Here is a 13,793-nt window from a genome sequence, read left to right as displayed (position 1 = left end):
CAAGCTCCTTTGTACATACTCTTCACAGCATTCAACAATTTCCCCTTCACTCCATATAATCTTAATATCTTCCACATACTTTGCCAATCTATTCTGTCATAAGCTTTCTCCAAGTCCCTGAAGGCAGCATACACTTTCTTTCCCTTCTTAGAACATCTTAGAACATATATCTGATCTACACACCCTTTTCCCTTCCTAAATCCCCCCTGTTCTTCTCAAATTAACTCCTCTGTTATATGCCTAATCCTATCAATGAGTATTCTACCACATATTTTTCCAGTCACATTAAGAAGGCAAATACCCCTATGGTTACCACATACTGTACATCTCTCTCTCTCCCCTTCTCCTTTATACAAAGGAACAATTATACCTGATTTCCAGCTCTCTGGAACCCTTCCCTCTTCCCAAGCCAATCTACACAGCTTCCATATCCACTCCACAACAATCTCACCTCCATACTTCAGCATTTCACCACACACTCCATCAATTCCTGGGGCCTTTCCCATCTTGATGTTCTTCATTGCTTCCATTACTTCCACCCTACTGATCTCTTCCTCCCTCCCTCCTCTCATCTCTCCTTCTCCTAGCCATTCCCCAACCACTTATACTCGCACTGCTCTCGCTTTCTACATTCAACAAATCCTCAAAGTACTCGTTCCATCTCCTCAATTTCTTTCTCTTCTCCACCAACAATCTATTATTCCCATCTTTCACTCCCCTGCTGTTTCCCCTTTCACACTATCTTACTTTCTTTACCTCCTTCTAAAACAATTTCTTACTCTCCCTCCATTTTACATTCAGATTCCACCCAAACTTTTCATCCACTTTCTTCTTACCTTCCTTCACCACACACTCCATCAATTCCTGGGGCCTTTCCCATCTTGACCTTCTTTATTGCCTCTACAACTTCTGCCCTACTGATCTCTTCCTCCCTCCCCTCATCTCTTCTTCTCCCAGCCACTCCCCAACCACTGATACTCATACTGCTCTCACTCTCTACATTCAACAAATCCTCAAAGTTCTCCTTCCATCTCCTCAGTTTCTCTCTCTTCTCCACCAACAAACTATTAATCCCATCTTTCACTCCCCTACTACTTCCCCTTTCACACTGTCTTACTTTCTTTACCTCCTTCCAAAACAATTTCTTACTCTCCCTCCATTTTACACTCAGATTCCTCCCAAACTCTTCATCCACTTTCTTCTTACTCTCCTTCACAAATCTCTTTACTTCCCTTCTCCTGCTCACATATACCTCTGTCTTCTGTCTCTCATCTTCTCCTCTACCTCTACTTGCTAGCCATTCACTATATGCCCTCTTCTTTTGTTCCACAACTCATTTCACCTCATCATTCCACCATCCTGTCCCTTGTACACTCCAGAACCACCTTGCATGCTGTGCCTATCTCTTCCGTGAATATCTTGCATACTTCTTCCACCCTTTCTATGTGCTCTAACTCATACCTTCCCAATCACTCTTCCACTATGCTCTTATACTCTGCCATTTTCTAACTATCTTGCAACTTCTCCACTCTTCTCACAGGAGCTGTTTCCTCCTGTCTTCCCCTTCGTCTCCTCAACCACTTTCTTTGCAATCTTACCTCGGGCATTACTAAGTGATGGTCCAAGATTCCATTCCCCCACCCTCTCCACACTCTTGCATCCAACACTTGTCTTCTCATTCACTCATCCACACACACGTAATCTATCATTGCCTTTCATTAACAAGTTCACCATCCATCCTCCTCATGATTCTCCATGTATACCTGTAGATCATCTTATGCCAGAAGAAGGTGTTGGCTATCACCAACCTCCTCCCGGCACAAAATTCCACTAGAGCACTGCCATTCTCATCCACTTCTGCAGGCACACCCCACTCACCGACTACTCCATCCACCTTCACATTCCCTACTTTTCCATTCATATTTTCGATAAAAAACACTCCCTCATTCCTTTCAAACTTTTCTATGCACACTTACAAATAATAACAACAATAATAATAATAATAATAATAATAAATAATAATAATAATAATAATGACTGTACTATCCTTCACATACAAGCTTAGTGGGTAGAAGTGGTAGCAATTTAAACCCTATGATTATCCATCACAACACCTCTCACAAGATTATACCTCCCTGGAAAGAGAGAGGCTTTGAGCCACTCCTCAAATGATTTTCTATGCACACTTACAAATAATAACAACAATAATAATAATAATAATAATAAATAATAATAATAATAATAATGACTGTACTATCCTTCACATACAAGCTTAGTGGGTAGAAGTGGTAGCAATTTAAACCCTATGATTATCCATCACAACACCTCTCACAAGATTATAGCTCCCTGGAAAGAGAGAGGCTTTGAGCCACTCCTCAAATGATTCATCATCATCATCATCATCATCATCCGGACCTCCTTTCCCACCCAAGGGCAGGGTGAGGAGTAGCAACGTCCAGACAGCCCAAAATTGCCCAATCCAATGGGCCACGCTTCCATTCACTCATCATTCAAGCCCCCAGAATGATTCAACTGAAGTTAATTACTTCATGGGTAATGGCAAATTTATTACTTGCATGAGAGCATTTGTCCAAACTTTCTCTGTAAATAGGAGGTAGGGTGCCCTGACATGGATGTTCACTTCACTGTAACTAAAAAAAATTGATCCTGAGATGTGAAGATACATGACAGATTTGGACAACCTTTGACAATGGATGTGGAACACAATATGGATACTACATGAGCAGGGAAGTTCACATCAAAGGTATTCCAGGTCAACTCTGGAAAATGTCTCCCTCTCTCTGCATTTCCTACTTCCTATGATCTCCAGTCTTTCAAATGCAGTGTGTCCAGGCATCTCGAAATGAACGGATCTTGAATTTGGCTTTCTGTCGTATTGTTTTTGTTTTTTTTCCTAGAAGGAAAGGTTTGTGGGCTCCTGGCCTTTGTTTCCTTTTTCCATGCATCAAAAAAAAAAACAAAAAAAAAAAAATGCCTAGCCAAAGCTAGTAATCAACAACAATATGTTTTTCCTTTCAACCTGAGTAATTCTGTGATAAAGGAGCTTAATCTAGGCATGAAACAGATATATATCTTTCAAGAAACTAAGCCTGGACAGTCACTGAACTGAAAATATGAGGTACAGTAATTACCATATGATGCATAATCTCACCTGTTGCAGATCTAAACAACACCATTACTGCCATGAAAAAGGACTGGAAATTGTTGTGGCGATGAATGTGCGTACTATAATCCAGTGCAATTTTGCCAAACACCTGTAATTATAATAACAAAAAGGTCTCAGATAACATATTGCATAAAATTCTTGAACATAATGATGGTGACTCTTTTACTTCATTCTTGTTACTGTTAGACAATTTAATTCAGCTCAACAGTGACCCAACATAAAAGATTAAATCACAATGAACAAGTTAAGTGCAGAAATTTCTAAAGCCACTGATACTTTAGTTCAGGATCAGTTAGTTTAGTATGATGTATGGTATTCCTACCTAAACCATTCTTCTCCCTGGAACCTGTACATTGTCATCGTTTTCTCCATTCCTTATTTCTTACAGATGACATTCTCTCCCTATTGCTCAAGTTATCTTCAAATAAAATTATTCACCTTCAAATAAACTTCCTGACTAGAAAGAGTTAGATATAGCCTTCACTAACCCCTATTCCATACCACTGCCCTCAATATGCCTGCAAGCTTCCTTCCCTGCTATTCCCTCTCTTACACACCACCTTCTAAACTCCTGTTCTTGCTTACCACACTACTGATTTATTTGAGGGTGCTCACACTCACCATTTCCTTACCATTCAGCCTCACCATGCATTTTACCTTTATTCCTCTCAAAGACACTGATTTTGAAACTTCTTTCACACACTTCCAAACTTATTTGCAAACCCATGCAACTCCCACTCACCTTCACTTAACAGTATCACTGGGAGAAGAGTATAGACAATTTCAAAGCCTTACCCTCTCTCACTAGGGGCACTCCAACATCCATTGCCATATCTTGTATTTCTAACAACAACAATAACAACAACAACAACCCAACACACACACACATCAAAATCAAAAGAAAAAGGAGATACAGAAGACACAATAGTGAGAGGGCATATAACAACAATAAACAGGCAAGAAATGATTATACAGTAGAAGGATAAGGAGACAAGCTCAACTACAGTTTGAGGAAGACATTATATATACGAGCAGTAATCAACCAAAGCTATTTTACAGCTACTTCCAAAGCAAAACCAAAGTTAAAGATAAAATACAGTCCAACATGGACAAGGAAATCATCTATACACAAGAAAAAGATATTTGTAAAGTACTAAAAAAAAAAAAAATCCAATCAGTTTGTACAGAAGAAAATAATTTTGAAAGAGATTATATGGAACATCCATGCCAACAAATATTGCCACACATACAAATATCAGAAAAAGAAGTACAGGAAGAGTAAAGTAATTTAACAAAGGGAAGCATATGGTTCTGATGATATTTCAGGTTGGGTGCTACATGAATGTGCAGAAGAGTTAAGCAGACCAATATACCGGTATTCAACATTCAAGGAATCCTCAGGCCAGGGTAACCTACCTGATATTTGGAAGAAAGCAAACATTGTTCCCCTATTCAAGAAAGGGAATAGACAGAATCCATTCAACTACTGACCAGTATCATTGACCAATGTTGTAAGATACTAGAAAAGCTGATAAGAAAAGTTTGGGTAAACCATCTAGAACACAGTATGATAACAGGAAGACAGTTTGGTTTCAGAGAGGGAAAATCATTTGTTACTAATCTACTAAGTTACCATGACAGAGCTGCAGAAACATTACAGAAAAGAGAAGGATGGGTGGACAGTAACCATCTAGTTTTGAAGAAAGTATCTGACAGAGTTATGCACCAAAGAATTTTATGGAAACTGTACCATCAAGGTGGAATCCAAGGTAACCTGTACTGATGGATGCAAGTTTTTCTCAGAAAAAGGAAAAGGAGAACACTACTAAGGGGAAATTACTCATCATGGAGGGAAGCGACAAGTGGAATTCCACAGGGCTCAGTGCCGTCACCAATTATGTTTTTACTGTAGTATATATAAATGACATAGGCAGTAACACTGGAAATTTAAGCTATTTAAACATGTTTGCTGATGATGCAAAAATACAAAGGAGAATTACTAACACAGATTCCTGCAGAGAGCTACAGGAAGAATTAAATTCCATGAATGGAACAATACTGTAAATGGCAAATGGAATTCAGTGAGATGATGTGTCATGTAATTAAGTTTGGTAAAAGTGAAAAAAGACCAGACTATGATTAAAAGTTAGGAAATTCAACCCTATACATATCAGAAAGGAGAAGGACCTAGAAGTGATGATCAATAACAGACTATCTCCGGCTGACCATATCAGTGAGAAGGTAAGGAACATGTATACACTACCTGCAAATATGAGAATAGCATTCACATACATGAATGAAGAAATGCTGAGTAACATAATAACATTACTCATCAGACCAATCCTGGAGTAAGCATCAGTAGTCTGGAATCCTCATCTCAAAAAACACATAGATTAAATTGAAAAAGCATAAACGGCCGCACCAAGATGGTTACCAAACTAAAGGGATCTATGCTACAAAGAAAGACTAGAAAAACTGAATCTACCAATGCTAAAGGAAAGAAGGAAAAGTGGAGACATGATTATGCTACATAAATGAATCTCAGAGAAAGAGAAAAGAAAATAAATGAGTATATAACCAATGGGGAAGCATCAGCAAGACGACATTGCAAAAAACTACATAAAGAGAGGTGAAAAAGAAGTAAGGAAATTTGATTTCCCAAATAGGGCAACTGAGCAGTGGAATGTACTACCGAATGAAAGAGTATGTGCCAAAACAATTCATAAATTTAAGGATATGTACAATAAAAATGGTTTAATACACGGGACAGTACGAGCTTGACTCATTCCTATTATGATACAATTAGGTAGCTGCAATTAGGTATGAAAACACACACACAGGTCGCCGACAGAGACGGACCTCTTCCAGGATCGTGGGAAAATAATCACTGCATCTCCGAAAGGAACTTCTGCCTATTTGTGATAATGTTAATAAGTGCGTGAGTGTTGGTCCCGTTGGACAGTAGTAAAAAAAAACAGCGGTTTCAGTCATAAAATGGACAAGATATAGTGAAAAAAGAAAGTCTCCATATGGTTGAATCATGTCGGAAACGGACGGTGCATTGTTTACAATCGGTGAGAAAGAGTTCGAGGGCTTCTGTGAAGAGGATGTGGGAAATGGAAGTATTAAGTTGAACCAGACAAGAATAGCAGGTGTAGAGAAAACAGCAGAGAAGAATGTCCAGGAGATAAAAAAGGTATGGGCAGTAATTAAAGATTACAGGAACGGACCATAGAGCAGGAAAACGAGATCAAAAGTTTACGGAATACACTGGAAAAAATTTGTACACGCAGTGAGGAACAAGAAAGAGAAGTTACTGAATTAAGTGAACAATGAATCAGTCTCGAATGAAATTAAACAGTTAAAGAGGAGAATAAGAGGTTGGAAGAGCAAAGGGACAGGATGAAAAGCAAACTAGATGAGTATGAGTCCAAATCAAGAATACAGGAAGAGCACATTAAAGAAATCAAGGAGCAACATAAGGGGTGGAAAAAAATTCAGGATGAGGGAGATGTAAATTTGAGAGAGATTATAGAACAACAAAGCAAGGAAAAGGTGGAGAGGGAAGTGGTTAGGGTGCTAAGAAGTAGAGAATCTCTAGTTACGGATGTAGCAGATAAGAAAAAATGTATAATAATCTCAAGAGTTAAAGAAAAACGTATGACAATAAGATCAGAAAGAGAAAGAGAAGAACTGAATAAGGTTAAAGAAATAATATCAATAGTCATGGAGGAAAACAACGAAGCTCAAGAAGAGACTGAAGAGGTGTTTAGGTTAGGGAAGTATGAGGAAGGAGGGGCAAGGTCACTGAAGGTAAAGTTCAAGTCCCAGGCAACAGTTAACAAAATTATCAGTAGAACATGGAAATTATCGGACAAGGAAGGGTTAAACAATGTTTGGATAAGGAGAGATGCAAATGAGGAAGAAAAAGCTAAAATAAAGGACTTTGTAAAGGAAGCAAAGGTAAAAAATGAACAGAGAACGGAGGAAGAGAAGACAGTGTTTTATTGGAGAGTCATAGATCAGAAATTAAGGAAGTGGTACCGGTGAAGAGAAGGAGTAAAGAGGGTATAGAAAACATCAAAAATAACTGGAAGGTGGCATATACTAATGTTGATGGTTTAATATCAGCAAGGCTAGAAATCAACGATTTTTTGAGGATACATGAACCGGATGTTACGTGCTCTGTAGAGACCAAGTTAGGAGAAGATATTAATGTTCAAATGGGAGATGGTAAATACAAATTGTGGAGAAGAGACAGAAAAGAAAAAAACGGGAGGAGGAGTGATGATAGCAGTGAAGAACAATATGAATGTGGATACAGTGGAAATGGGAGAAGGCAGGGCCGAAGTGATAAATATGAAATTAGAAACTGGAGAGAACAACAAGCGAGATATGGCAGTAATGTATGTTCCCCCTAAGACAAGAGCATGGAGTGATGATGAATACCAGGAAATGCTGTCAGACATGGCAAGTTATTTACAGAAAATGATTGAAAAAAGCAACAATATAATTTTAATGGGTGACTTCAATTGTAGAGAGGTGAACTGGGAGGAATGGGACTCAGGAAGAGGGAAGGATTCGTGGGGCACTATATTATTAAATATAACAATGAACAATGTGATGACGATCAAAAAAGAGACACGGTTTCGAGGTGAGGACACACCAGCAAGACTAGACTTACTGTTTACCAAAGAACCCGATGTAATAGAATCCTTGAAATATCTGTCCCCTATTGGAAAAAGTGATCATGTAGTCATTGAGTTCCAGATGATAACAGGGAATGTGGAGCCAAGAGACAAGCTTTATAGGCAGGGAAGGTACAACTTTGGGAAAGCAAACTTTACAGGATTGAGAAAATTTTTCGAAAATGCAGATTGGAGAAAATTCAGAGAAACAAGAGAGATACAGAGGAAGTGGAATATTTTTCTAGACCTCTATTATTCTGGAGTGGAAATATTTGTGCCAAGAGTAAAGGGGAAAGAAAACAGGAAAAATGAGTGGTTTAATAGATGGTGTATGATAACAAAAAAAGAGAGAGACACGGCGTGGAACAATTGGAGAAAAAGAGGTAACAACAGAACAAAGGAAGAATATAAAACAACTAGTAATGAATACACAAGAATACGCAGAGAAGAAGAAAGGAATTTTGAAAAAGGTATAATAGACAAATGTAAGGATGAGCCCAAACTGTTTTATAGATTTGTTAATGGTAAACTGAAACAAAAGGAAGGAATCACCAAACTGAAAGTAGAAGGAGAGGTCTATAAGGATGCGGCAATGCAAGCAGAAATAATGAACAAACGTTTCCAGTCAGTTTTCACTAATGAAAAGGAGTTTGTGGTAGGGCAGGGAGTGATTAGAAATGTAGTGATAAAAGATATAAAAGTGGAAGTACAGGAAGTGTATAAATTACTAGAAACTCAAGATGAAAGGAAAGCCCCAGGACCAGATGGAATCTCTAATTGGGTACTGAAGGAATGCAGAGAACAACTGGCAGATAAATTCACAGTTTAATTGTGTGTTCTCTGGAAGAGGGGAAAGTGCCTCAAGAATGGAAGATGGCAAATGTGGTACCAATTTATAAGGGAGGAAACAAGGAAGAACCTCTGAATTATAGACCAGTGTCCCTAACCAGTGTGGTCGCAAAATTTTTCGAAAGAATTCTGAAAGATAGATAGATAGATAAAATATCTGGAAGAGATGAATATTTTGGCTGATAGTAAGTTTGGATTTAGAAGTGGAAGGTCATGTGTTTCCACCTTGTTGAGTTTTTACTCAAGAGCGATTGCTGTGCTACAGGAAAGAGATGGTTGGGTGGATTGTGTGTATTTAGATTTGGAGAAGGCCTTTGACAAGGTACCCCATAAGAGACTAATGTGGAAACCAGAGCATATAGGAGGACTGAAGGGGAACCTCCTGGAATGGATGAGAGACTTTTTGAGAGACAGACAAATGAGGACAGTAATAAAGGATAAGATGTCTGGATAGAGGGAAGTAACAAGTGGAGTCCCACAGGGCTCGGTGTTGGCACTAGTAATGTTCCTGATTTACATAAATGATATGGTAGATGGAGTGAACAGTTATGCAAGTCTGTTTGCTGATGATGCAAAGACCTTGAGGAAGGTAGAGGTTGAGGAGGATTGTAAAATGCTGCAGGAGGATCTGGATAGGATACACGAATGGAGCCGGATGTGGGAAATGAAATTCAATGCAAAGAAATGTAAAATATTGGAAATGGGTAAAAGTACCAAGAGGCCATCATTGAATTATTTGATGGGTAATGAACCAATCACAAAAGCGAGAGAAGAGAAAGATTTGGGTGTGCTGGTCCAGGACAGTTTGTCACCTGAAAAACACATTAACAAGACAGTTAGAGAGACATATAAACTCCTGACTAATATAAGAGTAGCATTTCATTATATGGATGAGAAGATGATGAAAAAACTGATAGTGGCCATGATTCGCCCTAGGTTAGAATATGCAGCAGAAGTGTGGTCCCCACACAAAAAAAAAGATATAAACAAAATTGAGAGAATACAAAGAACAGCAACCAAAATGATCCCCAGTCTGTTAGATCTGTCGTACAGAGAGGCTGGAAAAGCTGGAGTTGCCTTCCTTAGAAGAAAGAAGAAAGAGAGGTGACATGATTGCAGTGTTCAGGACCATGATGGGAGTAGATAAAATTGACAAAGAAGATTTGTTTTTATGGGATAAGAGAGTAACAAGAGGACACGGGATGAAACTGAAGAAGCCAAGCTGCTTGAAGGATATCAAGAAATATAGTTTTCCTTATAAATGTATAGACCTGTGGAATTGCCTGGACAAAGAGATTGTCCAGTCTAAAAACTTAAACGAGTTTAAAGCTAAATTTGACTTATTGAGAAATGGAGACGGGACCCCACGAGCGTAGCTCATTTCCTGTACATCAAAATTAGGTAAATATATATACACACACACACACACACACACACACACACACACATTCAGTGGTAACGCCTGCCGGTTCAGTAGTAACACTCTTGCCTACCATCTGCTGAGACGGGGGTTTGCGCCTTGCTCGGGATGCAAAAAGTTTCACTGTCGAAGCGGGAGGTTACTGTCCCCTTTGAGTAAAAGGATGGGTGTGTGCACGTGTGAAGGTCAAGGCTTTGCCCTTAGATTGGACTATATGAGCTCTCAGCTCTCTTTCAGGAAAGTAAAATGCTGATGATGACAACCATCACGTGATCCTGACCGACCAGGTGAATTACGCACACACACACACACACACACACACACAAGAAAGGCCATGTAGGCAGGATGTACGACACATCGCTCCGCACATGGCCAACCTTCGCAAACAACTGACCATACCTACAGTATCTTTATATGAGTCAAGCTCTGTACCAGGTTCAACTAAATGGTGTCCAAATATAAAAGAGGAAGTTTTAAGTAAGAGTGTTGCTCAATAGCAAAATAAAACAAAGTAGTGCAGGAATGCACTCAGTTAACTGATTGTGTTTAGTCTGCACACAAGGGAATGTAAGTAGAATCTTTGCTCTCAGCACCACAAGATGTCTACATACTTAAGTAAAGCAAATTTGGAAGGAGCTAAGAAAAAGGGATAAAGGTAGAAAGTAGGATGATGATTTCTACCAGGAACTTGTTGAAATGGAGATGTGCAATAAGCTGTTTGAATGGGTAAGCAGATTGTAGAAGGCATTTCAGAGTGAAATGGATGAAATTAAGAGAGATTTGCTCATGCAGAAGGAGAAAAATGAAAAATTAGTAAAGGAAGTCAACAAGAAAGACACAACAATAGATGAGCTGACAGTTGAGGTAGGATCACTTAGACAGAAGATTAGTGAAATGGCAAGTACAGTTGTCAACCACGAGAGTATCATGGATGAGTTCAGAAATGATACAGAAACAATAAGGCAAGTAAGCAATCTGACAGATCAGAGCAGTGATATTGAGGAGAAGACAACCCAGATGAATGAAGCAATGCAAAGCTACAAAAATGATGTGGAAACTAAGTATGCTGAATGGTGATTGTAAAGAAAGACTTAGAAACAAGAGATGAAGAAAACGGCATTAAAAATGAAGTGAAAAGAATAATCCAAAACAATCCCGAATTGGTCAAAGATTCAGCAGATATCAATAAATCTATAGTAATCACTGATATATTAGAGGAAGAAATAAAAAAACAGGATCTTGAGAGACAAAAAGGAGATGGCAAATGTAATGAGCATACTGATGGAAGTATCAGAGGAAATCTGTAATAAAGACATAGAGGAACACAAAAGGCTAGGGAAATACGAGAGAAATAAGTAAAATCCTCTGAAAGTAGCCTTCCAGAGTGTAAATACTGTGGAGGAGAAACTAAAAAATGCAAAGAAACTTAAGGAAAAAGAGGAATTCAAAAATGTATGGATAAAAAGTTGCCTAACTCAAGATTAATTGGAATTACTGCAAGAGAAGAGGGACGAAGCAAAAGCAAAGAACAAGGGCAGATCAGAGGAGGAGAAGAATACGTTTTTTTACAAAATTAATTCCTCTAATATCCGAACGCCCAATATCCGAACATCCCCACTAACCGGACATAATCGTCCCGGGATCCAATATTCCCAAAATGGGCCAATAACCGCAAAAAATTCGAAAAAATCTGACTTTTTTTCCCTCCCACAATTTAAAATTGCCGCATGGCTCCGAACAGCTGTTACACCATGGTCCCTTCACCCCTTCCTTCCTCCCCCTCCCCCCTCCCCTGTCAGGGTTGCCATTTGGTATTTTTCATTACCAAGTGTGGGCCAATTTGGTAATGAAAAATTTGTTTGTTAATGAATCAGAATAATGCATTACCAAATGGATTTTTCACATGTATGAGGATACACAGGATGGAGATGGTGGATTGTTTGCTCTCTCTGATTAATCTGCTACCCTACATAGCGTGAAAATAATCAACATGGTGTTAATTATAAGGAGAGTGATTACATGCATTTCCACTTGTATATATAATCAGTGAAGAATAAATGCTAGCTTTACGAATTTGGTAATGAAAAGTTAGATTTGGTAATGGAAGTTGAGGAGATTGGTAATATGGCTGTTGCGATCTGGCAACTCTGTTACCCCGCCATCATCAACAGTCACAGCCAAACTCCGATCGAGAGCAGATGCTTATAGCAGTGCAAGCCACAAGTGCTTGTTTTTTGTGAATAAACAATGAATAAACTGCAATACCTCGCCACTAGAACACACGGGAATTTACAGTGTTGTGCAGTGTTAAGAAATTAGAATTTAGAGTGCAGAGGATTAACTGTGGACTGCAAACTGGCAGTTCAAACCAGTCCAGGAGCCAGGGACTTATAAGTACCCAGAATGTTTAATATTGTATAAACTCACCTCTAAAACCTCATTTTATGGTTCTTTTGCATTTATTTCAGTCTTTTATGTCCCTTACTGGTGTGATTTGGGTCTTAAATGGGTGCAATGCATGTCCAGAGGGAGTTGTATAGGTGTTTTTCTGAGTTAGGGTCCATAAGTACAAGTCCAGGAGGCTGGGACCCAATATCCGGACAGGATCACTATCCGGACATGCCTTTGGCTCTATTACATCAGATATTGGAGGAATTACTGTATGAGAATAGCATTCACATACATAAATGAAGACATGCTAAAAACGATAATAACATCATTCATCAGACCAACCCTGGGTATGCATCAGTAGTCTGGAGTCCTCATCTCAAAAAACACATAGACAAGATTGAAAAAGTTCAAAGGGCCGCTACAAGATGGCTACCAAGCTTAAGGGAACTAAGCTACGACGAAAGACTAAATAAACTGAATCTACCAACACTACAGGAGAGAAGGAAAAGAGGTGACATGATAATGCTATATAAATGCATATCATGGAAGGAGAAAATAGACAAAAATGATTACTTAACATATGGGGAAGCTCAGCAAAAGGACACTGCAAAAAACTGCATAAGGAGAGGTGATAAAGACGTGAGGAAATTCAGTTTCCCAAACAGAGCAATTGATCAGTGGAATGCACTACCGAATGAAATGGTGTGTGCCAAAACAATTCACAAATTTAAGGATCTGTACGATAAATATGGTTTAAGACACGGGACAGTACGAGCTTCACTCATTCCTGTAAAGATACAATAAGGTAGGAACAATTAGGTAAGAACACACACACACACACACACACACACACACACACACACACACACACACACACACACACACACACACACACACGAACAGCCGGAGAGAGCGGACGTCCAGGGCATCGCTCCTAACCTTGAGTAGTTTCAGGAATTTTGTCTGTCCTGTCTCTTAGGGTCTTTCTTTAAATTTAAAATAATGAAAGTTAGTAGACTACCAAAAATGTAAAGATTTGTTGGCAATAATATACATGAATGTGGCTTATTCGGTAACAGCTGTTTAGGTACTTTACATTAAACATGGCCGAAAACGTAAACAATGAGGGAATGGAATTTCAAGGTTTTGATGCTAATACTAATGTCATGGACCTAGTGAAAACATTAATTATGAGGATTAGTGAACTCGAAAAAAAAGTAGAGAATCTAGTGATAAAGGATGTATCAGGAAATACGGA

The 13,793-nt window shown here is 38.8% G+C and overlaps 1 protein-coding gene across 1 annotated transcript in view; it reads right to left on the bottom strand.

The window, feature by feature from the left end:
- Window positions 1-13,793, bottom strand: part of LOC145414371 (muscle calcium channel subunit alpha-1-like) — a 1,622,725-nt gene that overhangs the window by 224,355 nt on the left and 1,384,577 nt on the right. The window contains exon 34 of the mRNA XM_080283905.1: window positions 3,173-3,275. Within this exon, the coding sequence (XP_080140031.1) occupies window positions 3,173-3,275 (103 nt within the window). The remainder of the gene's footprint in view (window positions 1-3,172; window positions 3,276-13,793) is intronic.

The sequence above is a fragment of the Coenobita brevimanus genome, chromosome 99 (genome assembly GCF_032717465.1).
Source record: "Coenobita brevimanus isolate Jiangsu-jjx chromosome 99, ASM3271746v2, whole genome shotgun sequence".
NCBI lineage: Eukaryota > Metazoa > Arthropoda > Malacostraca > Decapoda > Coenobitidae > Coenobita > Coenobita brevimanus.
This window is presented reverse-complemented; position numbering and strand designations above follow the sequence as displayed.